At 44.9% G+C, this 15,275-nt stretch overlaps 2 protein-coding genes across 4 annotated transcripts in view; both read left to right on the top strand.

Annotated features, from left to right (window-relative positions):
• The first annotated feature begins 312 nt into the window (after positions 1 to 312).
• Positions 313 to 10,474, top strand: PITHD1 (PITH domain containing 1). The gene is made up of 6 exons (XM_035118137.2): positions 313 to 813; positions 3,746 to 3,789; positions 4,362 to 4,439; positions 7,457 to 7,561; positions 8,130 to 8,238; positions 9,683 to 10,474. Exons 1-6 carry the CDS (start codon positions 616 to 618, stop codon positions 9,782 to 9,784), a joined length of 636 nt encoding a protein of 211 aa, XP_034974028.2. The 5' UTR covers positions 313 to 615; the 3' UTR covers positions 9,785 to 10,474.
• Positions 10,475 to 12,416: 1,942 nt separating this feature from the next.
• LYPLA2 (lysophospholipase 2) overlaps positions 12,417 to 15,275 on the top strand; it is a 28,061-nt gene continuing 25,202 nt past the window's right edge. For 2 of the 3 annotated variants that reach the window (XM_035119397.2, XM_035119400.2), the window contains exon 1: positions 12,440 to 12,559. The gene's annotated coding sequence lies outside the window, so the exon portion shown is untranslated. Of the gene's footprint in view, positions 12,560 to 15,275 lie in introns of all 3 variants that reach the window. The other variant, XM_035119396.2, reaches the window with a different exon arrangement.

Genomic DNA, 15,275 nt, shown 5'->3' with positions numbered 1-15,275 from the left:
CTGTTGGGATTGTAAGATGTTTTGAACTTTTTTTATATTGTAACTCACCCTGGGTCCTTGGAGTGAAGAGTGCGTAACTAATAACAATAACATTAATGATAAATGCTCAGGTGATTAGGGCGTGGTGCTGATCATGCCAAGGTCGCAGGTTTGATCCCCATATGGGCTACCAGCATATTTTTTCATTGCAAGCGGTTGGACTAGAACAGGCTCCATCAACCTCGGCCCTCCAGATGTTTTTGGCCTACAACTCCCATGATCCCTAGCTAGCAGGACCAGTGGTCAGGGATGATGGGAATTGTAGTCTCAAAACATCTGGAGGGCGGAGTTTGAGGAAGCCTGGACTAGAAGTTCAGGCTGTGCGGGGACACTCTACTTTTTCTAGCTCTCTGACAAACAGGCACCGTGTTTCAAGAGACGCGGGAGCAGTCAACGGAGGCCGGCCTCATTTCTCACAGGGCCGGAAGATGCCTTTGAAGGCGGCATTGCGCATGCTCTGCCATTGTTGACATCCGGGTTCTTTCCCTCTGCTCAGTGCGTGTGGCTGCGTGTTTGCTGCTATTGCTGCGGGGAACGGAGCGTGCGGGGGGGGGAGACGTCGCCTCGCGCTCGGCCATGTCTCACGGGCACAGTCACGGCGGGGGCAGCTGTTGCCATAGCGACGACCACGAGGAGCCTCCCGAGCGGCGCGGCCAGGCCTGGGGCCTTTACCTGCGCATCGACCGCGAGCGCCTGGAGTGCCTGAACGAGCGGAGGGAAGGCAGCGGGGCTCTCGTCTTCCGCGCCTGGGAAGACCGCGGGGACCGCCAGAAGGTCTGCCCTCCTTTCTTTCTCTCTCGCCTCCCGCGGGGTTGGGGGGGGGGGAGAGAGAGCTTGTGGCCGTTTCGGTGCTGCTGAACTGCAACTCCTACCAGGCCTCGCCATGGGTTATGTCGGGGAGTTGTAGCTCGACAACACCTGGAGGGCGTTGGTGCAAGGCACCAACACAAGTTGCTACACTAGACCCCATGTTGCTGAAGTACAACTCCAGATATCCCTGCATGGGTGCATCCAGGATTTATTTTGGGGGAAGGGGCAGGCTTTAGGTTAGGGGGTCAGAATCGAGTTGTCTGCGACGCAATTGTTCAGTTAGTTAAGAATTTTTTTTTCATTTACTTGATAGGGGGGCACCTGCTTCTCCCCCTGTCAGCACCCATGCATCCCTATCATTGGCCATTGGGCGGAGTCTGATGAGAGTTGGGAGTCCAGCAACATCTGGAGGGCCACAGGGCTCCCCATTCCTGGCGTAGATACCGAAGCAGAGAAGGTGCTGGTTATGGGGAGGGGCAGAGGGAGGGTCAAGGGTGTGTGTCAAACGCCCAGGCACTAACCCGCCCATTCATTATTATTGGATGCATGTGGTAACTGCGCAGAAAGGTATTTTTCCACATACAAATTATAACTCAGTTATGAAATGGAAACTTAAAAAAAAATCCTAAGCATTTTCCAGAGAGGTAACGGTGCTTATTTTGTTGTCGTAGAAACAAGGCTTACTTAAGATATTTGTAAGCTGCCTCTTAGGTAAGCTATCTGAAGGTGGCTTCTTAACAGTATAAACTGAAATACTTAGAAAACAAAAACTAAAGTTTTACCTGGAAAACGTATGGTTTGCAGCACTCAGGATTTTGTAGTTTAGAGAAAAGGTGAGTGAGAGGTGACATGATAGAAGTTTATAAAATTATGCATGGCATGCAGGAAGTGGATAGGGGAAAAAAACATTTTCTTCTGTCAAAGCACTAGAACTCATGGACACCGAGTGAAGTTGTATGTTGGAAGATTCAGGACAAATAAAGTTCTTTTTCCATGCAGCACATAGTTAATGTCTGGAACTTGCTCCCACAGGAGGTGGTAATGGCCTCCAACTTGGATGGTTTTAAAAGAGGATGGGACAATTTTATGGAGATAAAGCTATCAGTGGCTACTAGCCATGATGGCTATGCTCTGCCTCCTGGAAACTGCAGGAAGGGAGAGTGCTTTTGTTCTTGGGTCCTACTTGTGAGTTTCCCACAGGCATCTTGTTCTCTACTGTGAGAACAGGATGCTGGACTACATGGGTTATTGGCCTGATCCAGCAGCTCTTCTTATGAGTGCTCACAAATTTAATATGGCAAATAAGATTGACGGGAGTCTGCATGCTTACTATGAAAGTTAACTCTCCAATATAAATATATAAAGTACTTCAGAAGGCGTACAGTATATTTAGGATGGGAACAGTAATGTGAAGCATGATGCCATTTTCCCCTTAGAACTTGAACATATGAGACTAAAGTATTGAGGATGTCCAGTGTACTTTTCAGGTCAGAGAGAGATAAGACAGCCCTACTTTTAGAAGCAAAAACTTATTGGTTGCCAGTACTGTCTGTCAATGTACGTAATACATAGACTGTGAAGGGACAGTTCTTGTTACACCACCTGGTCCAGTCAGTTTGTGTATTAACTGGAAAGGGCCAGAGAGGTGGCTGTGCCATCTGGCACTATTGCTTATGTCTCCTGATAGATTACCAGTGCACACTATGTTACAGGACTGTTCTATAGGTAGTTGAGCTAAAGTTGTACTTGCCTGTTTTGGATTTAAATTGCAAAGAGGTTTGAAAGAAGACAGACTTGGATTTGTTGGTTTTTTAACAAATAATATTTTTTACATTTTCCATTTTAACATTCCAATCAAATCACATCATATATTCTGAATTATACAAATTATTCAATAATTAAACAATCCAAATATTATGCCAAATTATAATTTTTTCGGGGAGACTTCATGCTCTGAGGTCGGAGGGGATCTGATCATCTCATACTTCTACTGCTTCTCATATTCATTTCCGATGGTTCTCATAAGTCATTCTGATGTTAATCCTCGTTACCGGTATTTCCCACAGCCTCTGAGTTCTTCCAACAAGTGAGATAAATCAAACAATATATTTCTGTGTGGTTTTATGTCCAGGATTCCCCTGTGTAGGTTCACAGCGTCTCTTCACAAGCTGGTATTTCTGCCAGATCAGTCCAAGAATTACATGCAGATGCAAATGTCCAGTCCATTCTGTCCCGACAGACTTGGATTTGTATGTGTTTGCCTAGATGTCCAGAATTCTGTGCCTAGAAAATTACTGCATTCTGCAACTGAGATGAATTAAGGCAAATTATATATTTTCTGTCTGTGCACTTAGAAGTCAGGTTCTGAAGTCACATAGAATGGTATGGGCATGGAGAGTAGGGTTAGGCTGGCAGCAGGTGTGGTCTGTGAGTCACAGCGCATTAGTTCTGGGAGGCATAAGAGGCCTCTTCCCCCAGGCTTAGAAATAGCCACCTGCCCTGGGATGGATCATTATTGCTTCCAGGCAATCCAAGAGGGTGGCCTTGCAGAGTGGAAGCAGATTCCTCCTCAATTTTTCAAGGAGAAAATGAATACACAGCATAACTTTGTGTAGGTTGCTGAAATGTGTGGACTGAGGTAACATATGTGCATTTATTTGCAAGGCTTTCTTTCAGTTTATGTTGCTACTGCCCAGCCTACATGTTTCCAGACTTTTCTTCTTAGCTGTGATGGCTAGGAACTTGTTCTTTATAAATTACAACCCAAAAGTAACCTCTGGTGTTCTCAAGGTGCCATTGAACAAATTGAATGCATATACAGAAGCATGCAGGACAACATTTTTATTCACTGGATATAAATTTCCTTATATTAAATTGAGTTTTATGTTTCTTTTAGTTTGTAGAAAGTGATGATGATGAAGAGCTTTTGTTTAATATTCCGTAAGTACCTATTTTGCATGAGTAAATGATATATTGACATTCACGTCTGTCCATGTTCAGTGCTGTTTTTTCGTCACTCTTGAAATGTAACTTGAAATCCAGAGCAGTCAAGCTGTAAGAGGTAGTTTTGGAAGGTGGCTACTATAATTTTATTTTTGTTTCTACCTGATCTTCAGGAAAGACTGACTCTCAAAGCAGGTTGCAATTAAAAATCCACAAAAAGAGTGATATGTTAGGGATATGTGAAGTGTTTATGGCACTCTGCAGCTTCTGATGCCATAATAGAAGTTTCAGACTCTTCCATTGAGAGAGGGGAGTGCAGAAGGAGCTGCAGGTAGACTGGGCGGCAGTATGACTGGTGGTAAAGATGGCAACCCACAGCCCTTCCAATGTTCTGAAGAGTCATCGGACAATGTTGAAGGTGTGACATTCTTACTGCAAGATTTTAATCTTATGAGTACAGATAGTTTTATGTTACACTTTAATACACCACCTAGGAATCTTCTGGATTGTTAAAAAAATGCTTTAAATCTACTGTACTTGGAAAACCAGCAATCTGTCTCTTGTTGCAGTTTTACTGGCAATGTGAAACTAAAAGGGATCATTGTGATGGGAGAGGATGACAATACACACCCATCGGAAATGCGACTGTAAGTGGTGCTGAAGGGGGATATATTTTGTGGTGGAACTATTGTGCTATGAATGCCTAATCCTACCAAGACGATAACTGAGTGGTTATTCTTATTTTTTGCTTCAGCTCTTCCATTATTCTAGTCAATACTGGTCACTGTGTAGCTTGCAGTAAACAGTCAAGTTCAATTAATTTGAAATTGCCCATGCTCAAATTCTTTGACTGAAGAACTTTCTTTACTCTCATAACTTCCAGGTCATCATACAGCAGTGATAGCAGAAGCTATAATTGGCAGAATTTGTCAAGATCTGGCTTCTATACTAATACATGCTCCTCCTTTGCTTTTCTGCCACTGCTGAATGGTCCCTCTTCCCCAGTCCTACTTTCTCCTGAGTGCCTCCCATTCTTCAGTTCCTTCTTTCCTTGGGTGTCTGCTTTGTCCCACTTGCTTCTAACCATCTTGCCACTTGGCTAGCCTTCTTCCACTCCCATCTCACCTTGGTAGCACATACTGTACTTAAGGTTTCCCTCTTAGCACCTTTGTCGCCTCTGAACAGGATGCTAGTTCTTAGGTGGAGCCCATAAAAATAGGGCCATACAAATAAAAGCTTATGATATGACTTCTGGGACCCCTAGAAACCATATATAGATCCCTCACATTTATCAGGAAGAGTGCACGTTTTTACACTCCTGTGTGCAACTGTGAAAACTGAAACTGTAGAACAGGCATCCCCAAACTGCGGCCCTCCAGATGTTTTGGCCTACAACTCCCATGATCCCTAGCTAACAGGACCAGTGGTCGGGGAAGATGGGAATTGTAGTCCAAAACATCTGGAGGGCCGAAGTTTGGGGATGCCTGCTGTAAAATCATGAGAGCCATATTTAGTGCTGCAGTGGGATATTGTTGTTTTGGCTGTGTGCTCTAGGCAAATTGGCATTTGGCTTTGCTGTTGTGGCATTTGCAGGTTGGTACCCTTAGCAGTTGGGTGCAGGAGCTTTGTGAGTAGCTTGCCATTCTGTCATCTGTGGTGGTTTGAGGGCAGAGTCACAAAGGAACAGGGAGTTGATGGATTGGGGATGTGGTTGAAGATTCTTAAATTGCTAACATTTAATAAATCAATATTTCCCTTAGGTACTGTAGCAATGTTGGTACTACTGATCTACCAGCCCAGTTACTCAGAGATCCATGAGTTGTAGCTCCTTTCTTTTTCAATAGGAGGAGCAGTTTCCTTTTCTATGCAGTACATTAGGGCAATACTGTAGTCTTCAACTTTTTCAGACCTGGGACTTACCTTCAACTCAAGTATACATTTGAGGACGTATCTCTCTCTCTTTTTTTTACTACATATAGGTAACTCACATCTATGCTTATTTTAATTACACTATCATAGCTTTGCGTGGGTGGGTAAGGGAAATGATTAAGTAAATGGAGAGCGGAGGAAATCCACTCTCCATTTATTTATTCCCCCCACCTGTGCAAACCTGCTGTTGCGGGCTTACCATGCTTTGGGTAAGCAGTGCAAGGGCCCTGGAAGCATCCCAGAGCCCTTGCACCACCTTCCCAGAGCCAGATAAGTGAGGCACTGGGCTTTGGGAATGAGGCATGAGGGCTGTGGCAGGTTCCTAGAGTCCTCCTGCCTCCTTCCCAAAGGTGGGCAAGTAGCGCTGGATCTCGCAGGGGAGCTGACTCTGGGGGTTCATGACTTTATTTATTTTTGTGTATATGCATGGATCCCTGGAACCTAGCCCTGACATAAGATGAGAATTACCTGTACAGTGGTACCTCGGTTTATGAACACAATTGGTTCTGGAAGTCTGTTCATAAACTGAAGCGTTCATAAACTGAAGCGAACTTTCCCATTGAAAGTAATGGAAAGTGGATTAATCCATTCCAGATGGGTCTGCAGAGTACTCAACCTGAAGCGTACTTAACCCAAAGCATGGGTGTAATTGGTTCCGGAAGTCCGTTCATAAACTGAAGCGAACTTTCCCATTGAAAGTAATGGAAAGTGAATTAATCCGTTCCAGATGGGTCCGCGGCGTTCGTAAACCGAAAATTCGTAAACTGAGGTGTTCATAAACCGAGGTTCCACTGTACTTTCAGGGTGGTATTTCAGCTGTTGTGACCCACCTTAGATCAATCTGTGACCCAGCAGTGGATCCCAACCCACCAGTGGAGGACCAATGGAATAGAGCAGGGGTAACCATTGTAGTGGGACGCGGGTGGCGCTGAGGGTTAAACCACAGAGCCTAGGGCTTGCCGATCAGAATGTCGACGGTTCGAATCCCTGCAACGGGGTGAGCTCCCATTGTTCGGTCCCTGCTCCTGCCCACCCAGCAGTTCGAAAGCACGCCAAAGTGCAAGCAGATAAATAGGTACCACTCCGGCAGGAAGGTAAACGGTGTTTCCGTGTGCTGCTCTGGTTCACCAGAAGTGGCTTAGTCATGCTGGCCACATGACCTGGAAACTGTTCGCCGGCTCCCTCGGCCAATAACGCAAGATGAGTGCCGCAACCCCAAAGTCAGTCATGACTGTACCTAATGGTCAGGGGTCCCTTTAACTTTTAACCATTATAGTGCCCTCCAGATGTTGACAAACTACTGTTTCCATCATGCCTGATTTTTGGCCATGCTGGTTGTGGTGGCTAATGGGAGTTGTAGCTCAAAAACATGTGCAGCTCAAAAGCACATTATCGGGCTGCCTTTGCATTAGATAGACTTAGAGCATGTCTTAAGCCAGCCTTCTCCAACCTGGTTCCTTCCTGGTGGTGGTGGGTTACAGCTCTTGCCACTCCTGACCTTTGGCCGTGCTGCATGGGAATGATGGCCATAGCAGTCCCAAACAATTGGAGGGCACCAGGATGTGAAAAATAACTTATTTTTGTCTTCTGATTTCTCCGTTTGTGTGGTGCTCCTAGCAGTTGGGCTATGTTTCACAGTACAAAGCCAAATTACTACAGTGATTGGGATATACTGTATAAGGAAACTTTGAATTTGTGCAGGCTGACCTTTGCTGTTGTCTTGTCTTTATTTCAGCTTTAAGAACATTCCTCACATGTCTTTTGGTGATACTGCCAGAGAACCAGATCAGATGTTCAGCCTGAATCGTGATGTTACTGGAGAACTGGAATATCCTACAAAGTAAGTCATTGCTCAGCTCTCACTGGGGATGTGCAGAACTCCCTTGTTTTGAAACTGGAGCAAATATTCAACCTGTGCCTCAGCACCATCTCTCTGATAGTTCTCCATGTACCAGATGTCAGGACCTTCTCCTTTGAACTATAATTTGTAGAGCATAAGGAGCCATGGCAGTTAAATTGAATTTGAGTGGCCTTAAGGGCCAGCATCTGATAGAGGAGTATTTCAGTAATGGATCAGGCAGTGGTAGGTCTCTTCCAGAAAAGAAAGATAGCACCAGTGACAAGTGTGCCCTGGTCGGTTTGCTGAAACAGCCAAAAATGCTCTAACTGCTGCTGCAATCCGGGAAGTTAAGGTGATCCCTTTCCAGTTCTAGACCTTGTGTCAGTTCCAGACCTTTGCCAGTTCCAGACCTTGTGTCTTGGTCTGGAATTGACAGAGACAGTGACCCCAAAAAACTGTTTTTCTATCCCTATGTGATTATTACTACTCCAGAGACCAGAATGCAATCTCTTGTGTGTCTGTACTGAGAATTGTATATTCAGAACACCAAATTTCTTTTTTGTTTCAGAATTGCTCGCTTCTCAAATGTTTATCATCTGTCTATCCACATCTCCAAGAACTTTGGTGCTGAGACAACGAAGATCTTTTACATAGGCCTGAGGGGAGAATGGACAGAAGTAAGGGGCCAAGATGACAAATGGAAAAAGTGTGCAGTTATGAGGAAAGAGGGCCATGCAGAGCTTCTTAAATTTGTATAAATTATCAATAGAGATAGAAAAACAAGACAGTCCCTGCCCATGTGCTTCTAGATCAGTAGACACAATAAAAAAGGAAAAAGGGATGTGGGGTGTGGGGAAGGGAAGGGAAGCAAACAAAGATAGATCTTGTGCCAGCAGGAAAGGCCACCAAGGATACCATTACTTATTTATAAAAAATTCTATACCATCCGTCATCACTGGAGAGTTTATAATAGCAGGGGACAAGTCAAATTACACACAATTCTGTATGGAATTCTGTCTGAGCAGAGACTCCAGGGTAGGTGCAAAATCAATGTGACAACCTTGGATGTTGTATATTTAAATGACTCCTAGCTGTTGTCTGCTGTTGTTAGTGGCTAGTGGTAAAGAGCATATGAAAGTCTGTGCTTAAGGCACATCCATAGTAAAACATTGTTGTTGTTGTTTAGTCGTGTCCGACTCTTCGTGACCCCATGGACCATAGCACGCCAGGCACTCCTGTCTTGCACTGCCTCCCGTAGTTTGGTCAAACTCATGTTCGTAAAACATTAACAAGGTTTAAATGCAACTATTGCATTCTAGTAGGTGCCCACCCCTTATGGTTCTTAGTGCTATTTGCTGTGGTAATGTTGAGGAGTATGAAATATACCTAAGCCATGCAGATGAGTCCACAAAAGCTGCTATCCCGTTGAGCTTGCTTGACTTCCTGAAGGTTACTTGTTACTTTTAGCACATTGTATAAGGGAGCCACCCTTCTGTAAAAAAAGAAGAAGCTTTCCTGCCTTGTCGCATGTTGATGCATCTTATGTCTCATAGATGACTCAATGAGTGGCTGTTTGCAGACATGCCACTTTTATATACCTGCCAATTGATTGCTACAAATCTGGTCCCAGGCTCTCTGTGCAGGATGTGTTTTGATTATGTGGAAGATCTGTCCTAGGATCTAAAGCAGAGATTCCTTAAATGGGCTGCCTGTCTTCAATCCCACCTGCTGCTCCAAATTGGGGTATGATTGTAAACAAAGCAGTTTTTGCTGTTTTGCTGGTTTTCCCTAGTGCAGAGCCCTGCCAAGTTAAAGCAGCCACTGACTTGTCTTGTCAATCCTGCCATAACTGAGTGATAATGCATGCTAGACTTTGAGGGGACAAGACATGAAAAGAGACATCACTGCATCCCCAAAGGGGTAGGTTACCATCATCTTAAAACTCATCAAAGCAAACACAGGTTACTCTAGGAATCTGCATGGTAAGTATTCTAGGGAAAATGTATGGTGGAAGAGAAGGTGCTGCTAAATGGAAATGGGATCAAAGGACTGCTCTGGCTTTCAGCAATTCTCAACTTTACTGTGTTGCATCTTAGGAAGTCTTTTGTCTTTCCTGTACAGCCTCATCGACATGAAGTGACCATCTGCAACTACGAAGCAGCAGCGAACCCAGCTGACCACAAAATTGATCAGATCATACCGGAGACGAACTTCATTTCCTAAGTGGCTTGTGCACCACCAGACTGCTGTGGAGGCTTGGAAGACTGTCAAACACTTGAGGCTATAAGGAGCATTGTAGCATTCATTCTTGTGTGGGTGTGGGTGTGGCTGCTTTGGTAAAGCAGGGCACCAAATGCTGGCAATTAGGTAGCAATAATTGTACCATTGCTAAGGACAATCATGGCTTGAGATCTTACAAATATTGAGTAGGAGGTTTTGAAAATATTGGCCTTTGCCTGCCTGTAACGCAGTTGTCTCAACTATGTTGTATCTGTCAGGGCAGAAGTTTTTTTTTTCAGTCAGTGATCTTCCTGTTCAGTTGCTGCTTCTACTGCTGGCATACATAAAGGTGTGAGGCTGGTGGGAGACTTGGTCTGGGAGTGTTGTACCATCTGGGATTCTGTTCTGCCTCTTGAATGTACTGTATACAGGGGGATAAGTTGGTGTTCTAGATGAGTTGTTGGCTAATTTCATGTTAATGTGAATTGTACATGGCAGTATTCATTTGGTTGTACTCCAGAGTACAAAGTACTGCATGCTTCTCCATGAATATCATCCAGTAAGTTGCTTGCCGAAATGCAACAGCTTCAACTGTGCATCTAAAACCTGAAGAGGGATGTTTCTCTCTCCTGGGCTTAACTTTCTAACCAATGTGGCTTAATTTTTTCTAATAAACATGGCAACAAATGTGTATGTCCCTTGCTTATATCATTTCTTTTTAACCCTCTAAGCAGGAAATCTCCATAGTGCCTAACACAATTGACTGGTACAAAATAAATGTGGAGGAGTACAAAGAGCACAAGAAGAGTCCTGCTGGATCAGATTAAAGGCCTAGCTAGTCCAGTTTTTGGTTCTCACAGTGGCCAACCAAATGCCTCTCGGAAGTCCATAAGCAAGGCAATGGGGAAATAAAATAGTACGGAAGGGTTGAGATTTATGGACTACTGTCAGCTTTAGAGTTTTGTTGACAACAGTAGATTTAAAAAAAGATATTTCCCCCCCACATTGCAGGAATCTCAGCTAAAGCATCCATGACAGATGGCCATCCAACCTCTGCTTAAAAACCTCCCTATCATCACATTATTTATATTCCACCTTTCCTTCAAGGAGCTCGAGGTGGTGTACGTGGTTTCCCCTCTCTCCAGTAGGCTAGGCCAAGAGAAAATGTTTAGTTCAAGATCAGTGATCTTCATGGATGAGTGGGAATTTGAACCCTGATCTCCTTAGTTCTAGTCCAACATGCTACTAGCCAGTTCTTAACTAAGGCTCAGCCTTAAACCCTTATAACAGATTATTCCCCATTGAACCGCAGGAATAATAGCACAATCCTGTGTATGTTTCCTTGCAAATGTCACTTTACCATCAATCAATCAATTTGAGTAGGATTTACTTCTTAGCCTTTTCTTCTCCTGAAGATATCCCGCAACGCAGCAGAGGTTTAGGATCAGTGTTTTCCTTCTAGATGGGCTACCTTCCCAGGTTAATGAACCCCATCTACCCCTCACTTCCCTCTACTGCACATGTAGAAACTGCCTTATTGACCATTGGACCTACTTTTGGTCTCATCCGCTCAATCCACTGGAGCCTGTCTTCACATGCAGAGGAAGTCCCTAACTCAACAAGGGTTTGAGTGGGAACTGTTCCCAGGGCATGACCAGTCGCATGCTGACAGCTTCTAGCAGCTATAATATGTAAAAGCTGAGTTCAGGGTGGGGACCAAAGGTGGACAAACTACACGTCCCCCACCTGAGGCACTACCCCTCCCTAAAATCCCATACTGATTAACACCCACCACCCACTACCAATTAGCTTTTTTCATCTCAGCACATAGATGAAAATAAGTAATCTTGTTACTGTTGAACAATTGTGTCAGAAGTCCTTACCGATTCTCCCTCCCCTCTCCCTTTTTTTCCTTTTCCCCTCTCCTCTTTTTCCTAATTGTTTAAACCAATTCATAAACCAAGAACTTGTACAGTACATTGACCACTAATAATGAAACAAGTAGATATTTTTCCACATTTATTATGCTATTTTTGTGATATACAAATGACATGATAAAACCCAATTAAAAGAAGAAGTGGTCATTGCCGATCTACGGTTGTACCAGCAGATCCTAATCTGTCTTTCGCGGGCATACCCATTGCTAATAGGTGTGGGATGTTAAATTCACAGGAAGGACTCGCCCTCTAACCTGGTATGCTCAGTATGGTCACCTGATCAGACTTTAAAAATCAAGTCAGGCAAAACTTATCCTGCTAACTCTGTACAGTTAGCAGGCACGTGCTACCATTAAGTACAGTATGTGTGACGTTATTAAGACTAACCGCTGATATCAAGAGCGCAAAAATAATCAACAACGCCAACGCTGCTGTCTACCATAATAATTACCGGTATGAATTGGCCATAGCGTCAAATGCTATTATCCCCATTACCAAGACCCACCAAAAAAAAGAGCTGCTATTGCAAATAATAACAGCAAAAAGCCATATGAAAATACTGAGCCATTTAATTTATGACACCGGCGCGAAGAACCCCGCGGACCTTTAATTAGGCCAACCAAGATGGCCGCGCCCTTTGAGGCTCCTCTTCCGGACTCCGTTCTTTCCAGCGAGATAGAGCGGCGCGCGACACTTCCGGCGGGGCCGAAGCTTGGGCGGACCCGCCCCCCTCGCGCGCGCTGGCGGCGGCGGCGGAAGTTCCGGAGCCGTCTGGTGAGCTCGAGAACTGACTGAATCCTCTTCAGTTGGAAGCCGGGTAGAAAGAGACAAGAGGAAAGAGGTGAGCGGGAGGGGGGGGGAGCAATTAGAATCAGGACCGTCCTTGAGGGAAGGGTCTCTTCGCCGAGGGGGCTTCTATATGGGGAGAGGAGGAGGGTGGGCCGGTCTCTGCGTAAGCGGCGGGCTGCTGGTAGAGGTGGGGCCCAAGTCTCGAAGGGGCCCAAGTCTGTGAGGTAAAGGGTTGGGGGCGGGCGCGGAGGGGGCGTGGACTGGAGGGAGGCAGAGGGTGAGGCGGGCTGTTAGGAGGGTGTGGCCAGGAGGTGACACTTGCGAGGAGGGAAGGGAAGCTGAGAAAGTAGAAGAGGGTTTGAGGTGTTGGATTTTGGGGGGTGGGTGTCCAGCGGATGCAGGTGGGAAGAGGTCAGTGATGGACTGTTAGAAGCACGAGGAGGTGCTAGCATGGCCCAGATGCAATGGAAGAGATGAGAAAAAATATGCACCTGCCAGGACTCCTTGTCATTCTGAGAGTTGTGTGTGCTTTTTTAAAGGTGTCCTGGCGGGTGCATATTTCCCCCCATCTCTTCCCAGTTTACATTTACATTTTCCTTTGATGTACAGGAGCTGCCCACCCTTCTCTTCCTTGGCATGGGCTCATCCTAAGAGGACAGGGGATGAGGAGGGGGAATGAGTGTGGGCATGAATATGCAAGCTTTCTGAAAGGATTAGAACCAAAGCTGTGCCAAATCATAGGAGAGAAGTTAATTGCATGCTGCAGTATCTCATGCAAACTGTATTTTGATTGTGAGCAGTGACTTGAGTACCTTTAACTGCTTACAACCTTTGCATATATTGTAGATACCCTTGCAAATAATAGATGATATTCACTCAGTTTCTATCTTCTACCTTATTCCTAGAACAAAGGTGGACAACACATTCATTATTAAAAGCATATATACAGCAGTCTGTTTTTCCATTGCATAATAATGTCCAAAGTGGATTGCAAGTATCATAATAAAACAGTATGAAATAATAATAAACTAATCAGCACAAAAACCTAACTTTGATAACTAAAAGAATATGATTTACCTGAACTCAAAGGCTTGTTGAAACAAAATAGCCTTTGTATAGTGTATAGTGTAATAACTGTAGATTACATTGGAACTTTTGCCATCACACATCAATAGAAAATGGGTGTCTCTCAGGGACTGGGATCTTTAATATTTAAAGTGGGAGAGAGTGACACATACATTTGTTAAAGCTAAAGGGACATCTGACCATTAGGTCCAGTCGTGACCGACTCTGGGGTTGCGGCGCTCATCTTGCATTATTGGCCGAGGGAGCCAGTGTACAGCTTCCAGGTCATGTGGCCAGCATGACTAAGCTGCTTCTGGTGAACCAGAGCAGCACCCGGAAATGCTGTTTACCTTCCCACCGGAGCGGTACCTATTTATCTACTTGCACTTTGACATGCTTTCGAACTGCTAGGTTGGCAGGAGCTGGGACCGAGCAACGGGAGCTCACCCTGTCATGGGGATTCGAACCGATCACCTTCTGATCGGCAAGCCCTAGGCTTTGTGGTTTAACCCACAGCGCCACCCACGTCCCTCTAACATTTGTTAGGAAGCAATAATAACTTTGTTAGTTGTAAGTTAACCACATGTTTGAATGCCTGAAACCTTAGTTAACCTACAGACTGATCCAACCATGTTTCCTTGGCATTCCAAGATTGCCTAAGATTGCAGTCAGCATGCCAGAAGTTATAATTTGACTTACACAAAAACTCAGTTTGTGAAAAACACATCGGAGTGATTTGTAAGTTAATTGATTCAGCAAGGCCAGAGTTTCCAGAGCAAGTTATAATGGAATCAAGCTGATGAGTTCTGATTTTGGTTGAAGATGCACAGCACAGTGTTCTTCATTACAATACACACAAGTCTCATTGCTAGATCTGACTAGGATCCCACTAATCATGCTGTCTACAGCCAACTAAATGCCTCAAGATAGAACATGAAAGCAAGAGCATTAGCCTTTTGCTTTTCCAATTATCTGATGCTCAGTTATACTGAGCCCGCGGTCTGTTTTGCCAGAGTGGTGCATGCTCTAGTTATCTCTCGCTTGGACTACTGCAATGCGCTCTACGTGGGGCTACCTTTGAAGGTGACCCGGAAACTACAACTAATCCAGAATGCGGCAGCTAGACTGGTGACTGGGAGCAGCTGCCGAGACCACATAACACCGGTCTTGAAAGACCTGCATTGGCTGCCAGTACGTTTCCGAGCACAATTCAAAGTGTTGGTGCTGACCTTTAAAGCCCTAAACGGCCTCGGACCAGTATACCTGAAGGAGCGTCTCCACCTCCATCGCTCTGCCCAGACACTGAGGTCCAGTGCCGAGGGCCTTCTGGCGGTTCCCTCGCTGCAAGAAGCCAAGTTACAGGGAACCAGGCAGAGGGCCTTTTTGGTAGTGGCACCCGCCCTGTGGAACGCTCTCCCACCAGATGTCAAAAAGAAAAATAACTACCAGACTTTTAGAGGGCACCTGAAGGCAGCCCTGTTTAGGGAAGCTTTTAATCTTTTAGAAATAAGTGTATTTTAATATTTCTGTTGGAAGCCGCCCAGAGTGGCTGGGGAGACCCAGCCAGATGGGCGGGGTATAAATAAATTATTATTATTATTATTATTATTATTATTATTACTACTACTACTACTACTACTCCTCTCTTTAAACATGGAGGCTTTGCTGAACTTTTGTGGCTAATAATTTCTGTTAGCTTTGTC

The sequence above is a fragment of the Zootoca vivipara genome, chromosome 6 (assembly GCF_963506605.1).
Source record: "Zootoca vivipara chromosome 6, rZooViv1.1, whole genome shotgun sequence".
NCBI lineage: Eukaryota > Metazoa > Chordata > Lepidosauria > Squamata > Lacertidae > Zootoca > Zootoca vivipara.
Note: the sequence above shows the minus strand (reverse complement) of the source record. Positions and strands in the feature narration are given on the sequence as shown.

Bases quoted from the DNA above. Each gene is read 5' to 3' on its own strand.
- PITHD1 (XM_035118137.2), top strand. From the start codon at position 616: ATGTCTCACGGGCACAGTCACGGCGGGGGCAGCTGTTGCCATAGCGAC. The intron at 3,790-4,361 runs GTAAGTACCTAT...CTCTTGTTGCAG, and splicing joins GAGCTTTTGTTTAATATTCC to TTTTACTGGCAATGTGAAAC. The intron at 8,239-9,682 runs GTAAGGGGCCAA...TTTCCTGTACAG, and splicing joins TGAGGGGAGAATGGACAGAA to CCTCATCGACATGAAGTGAC.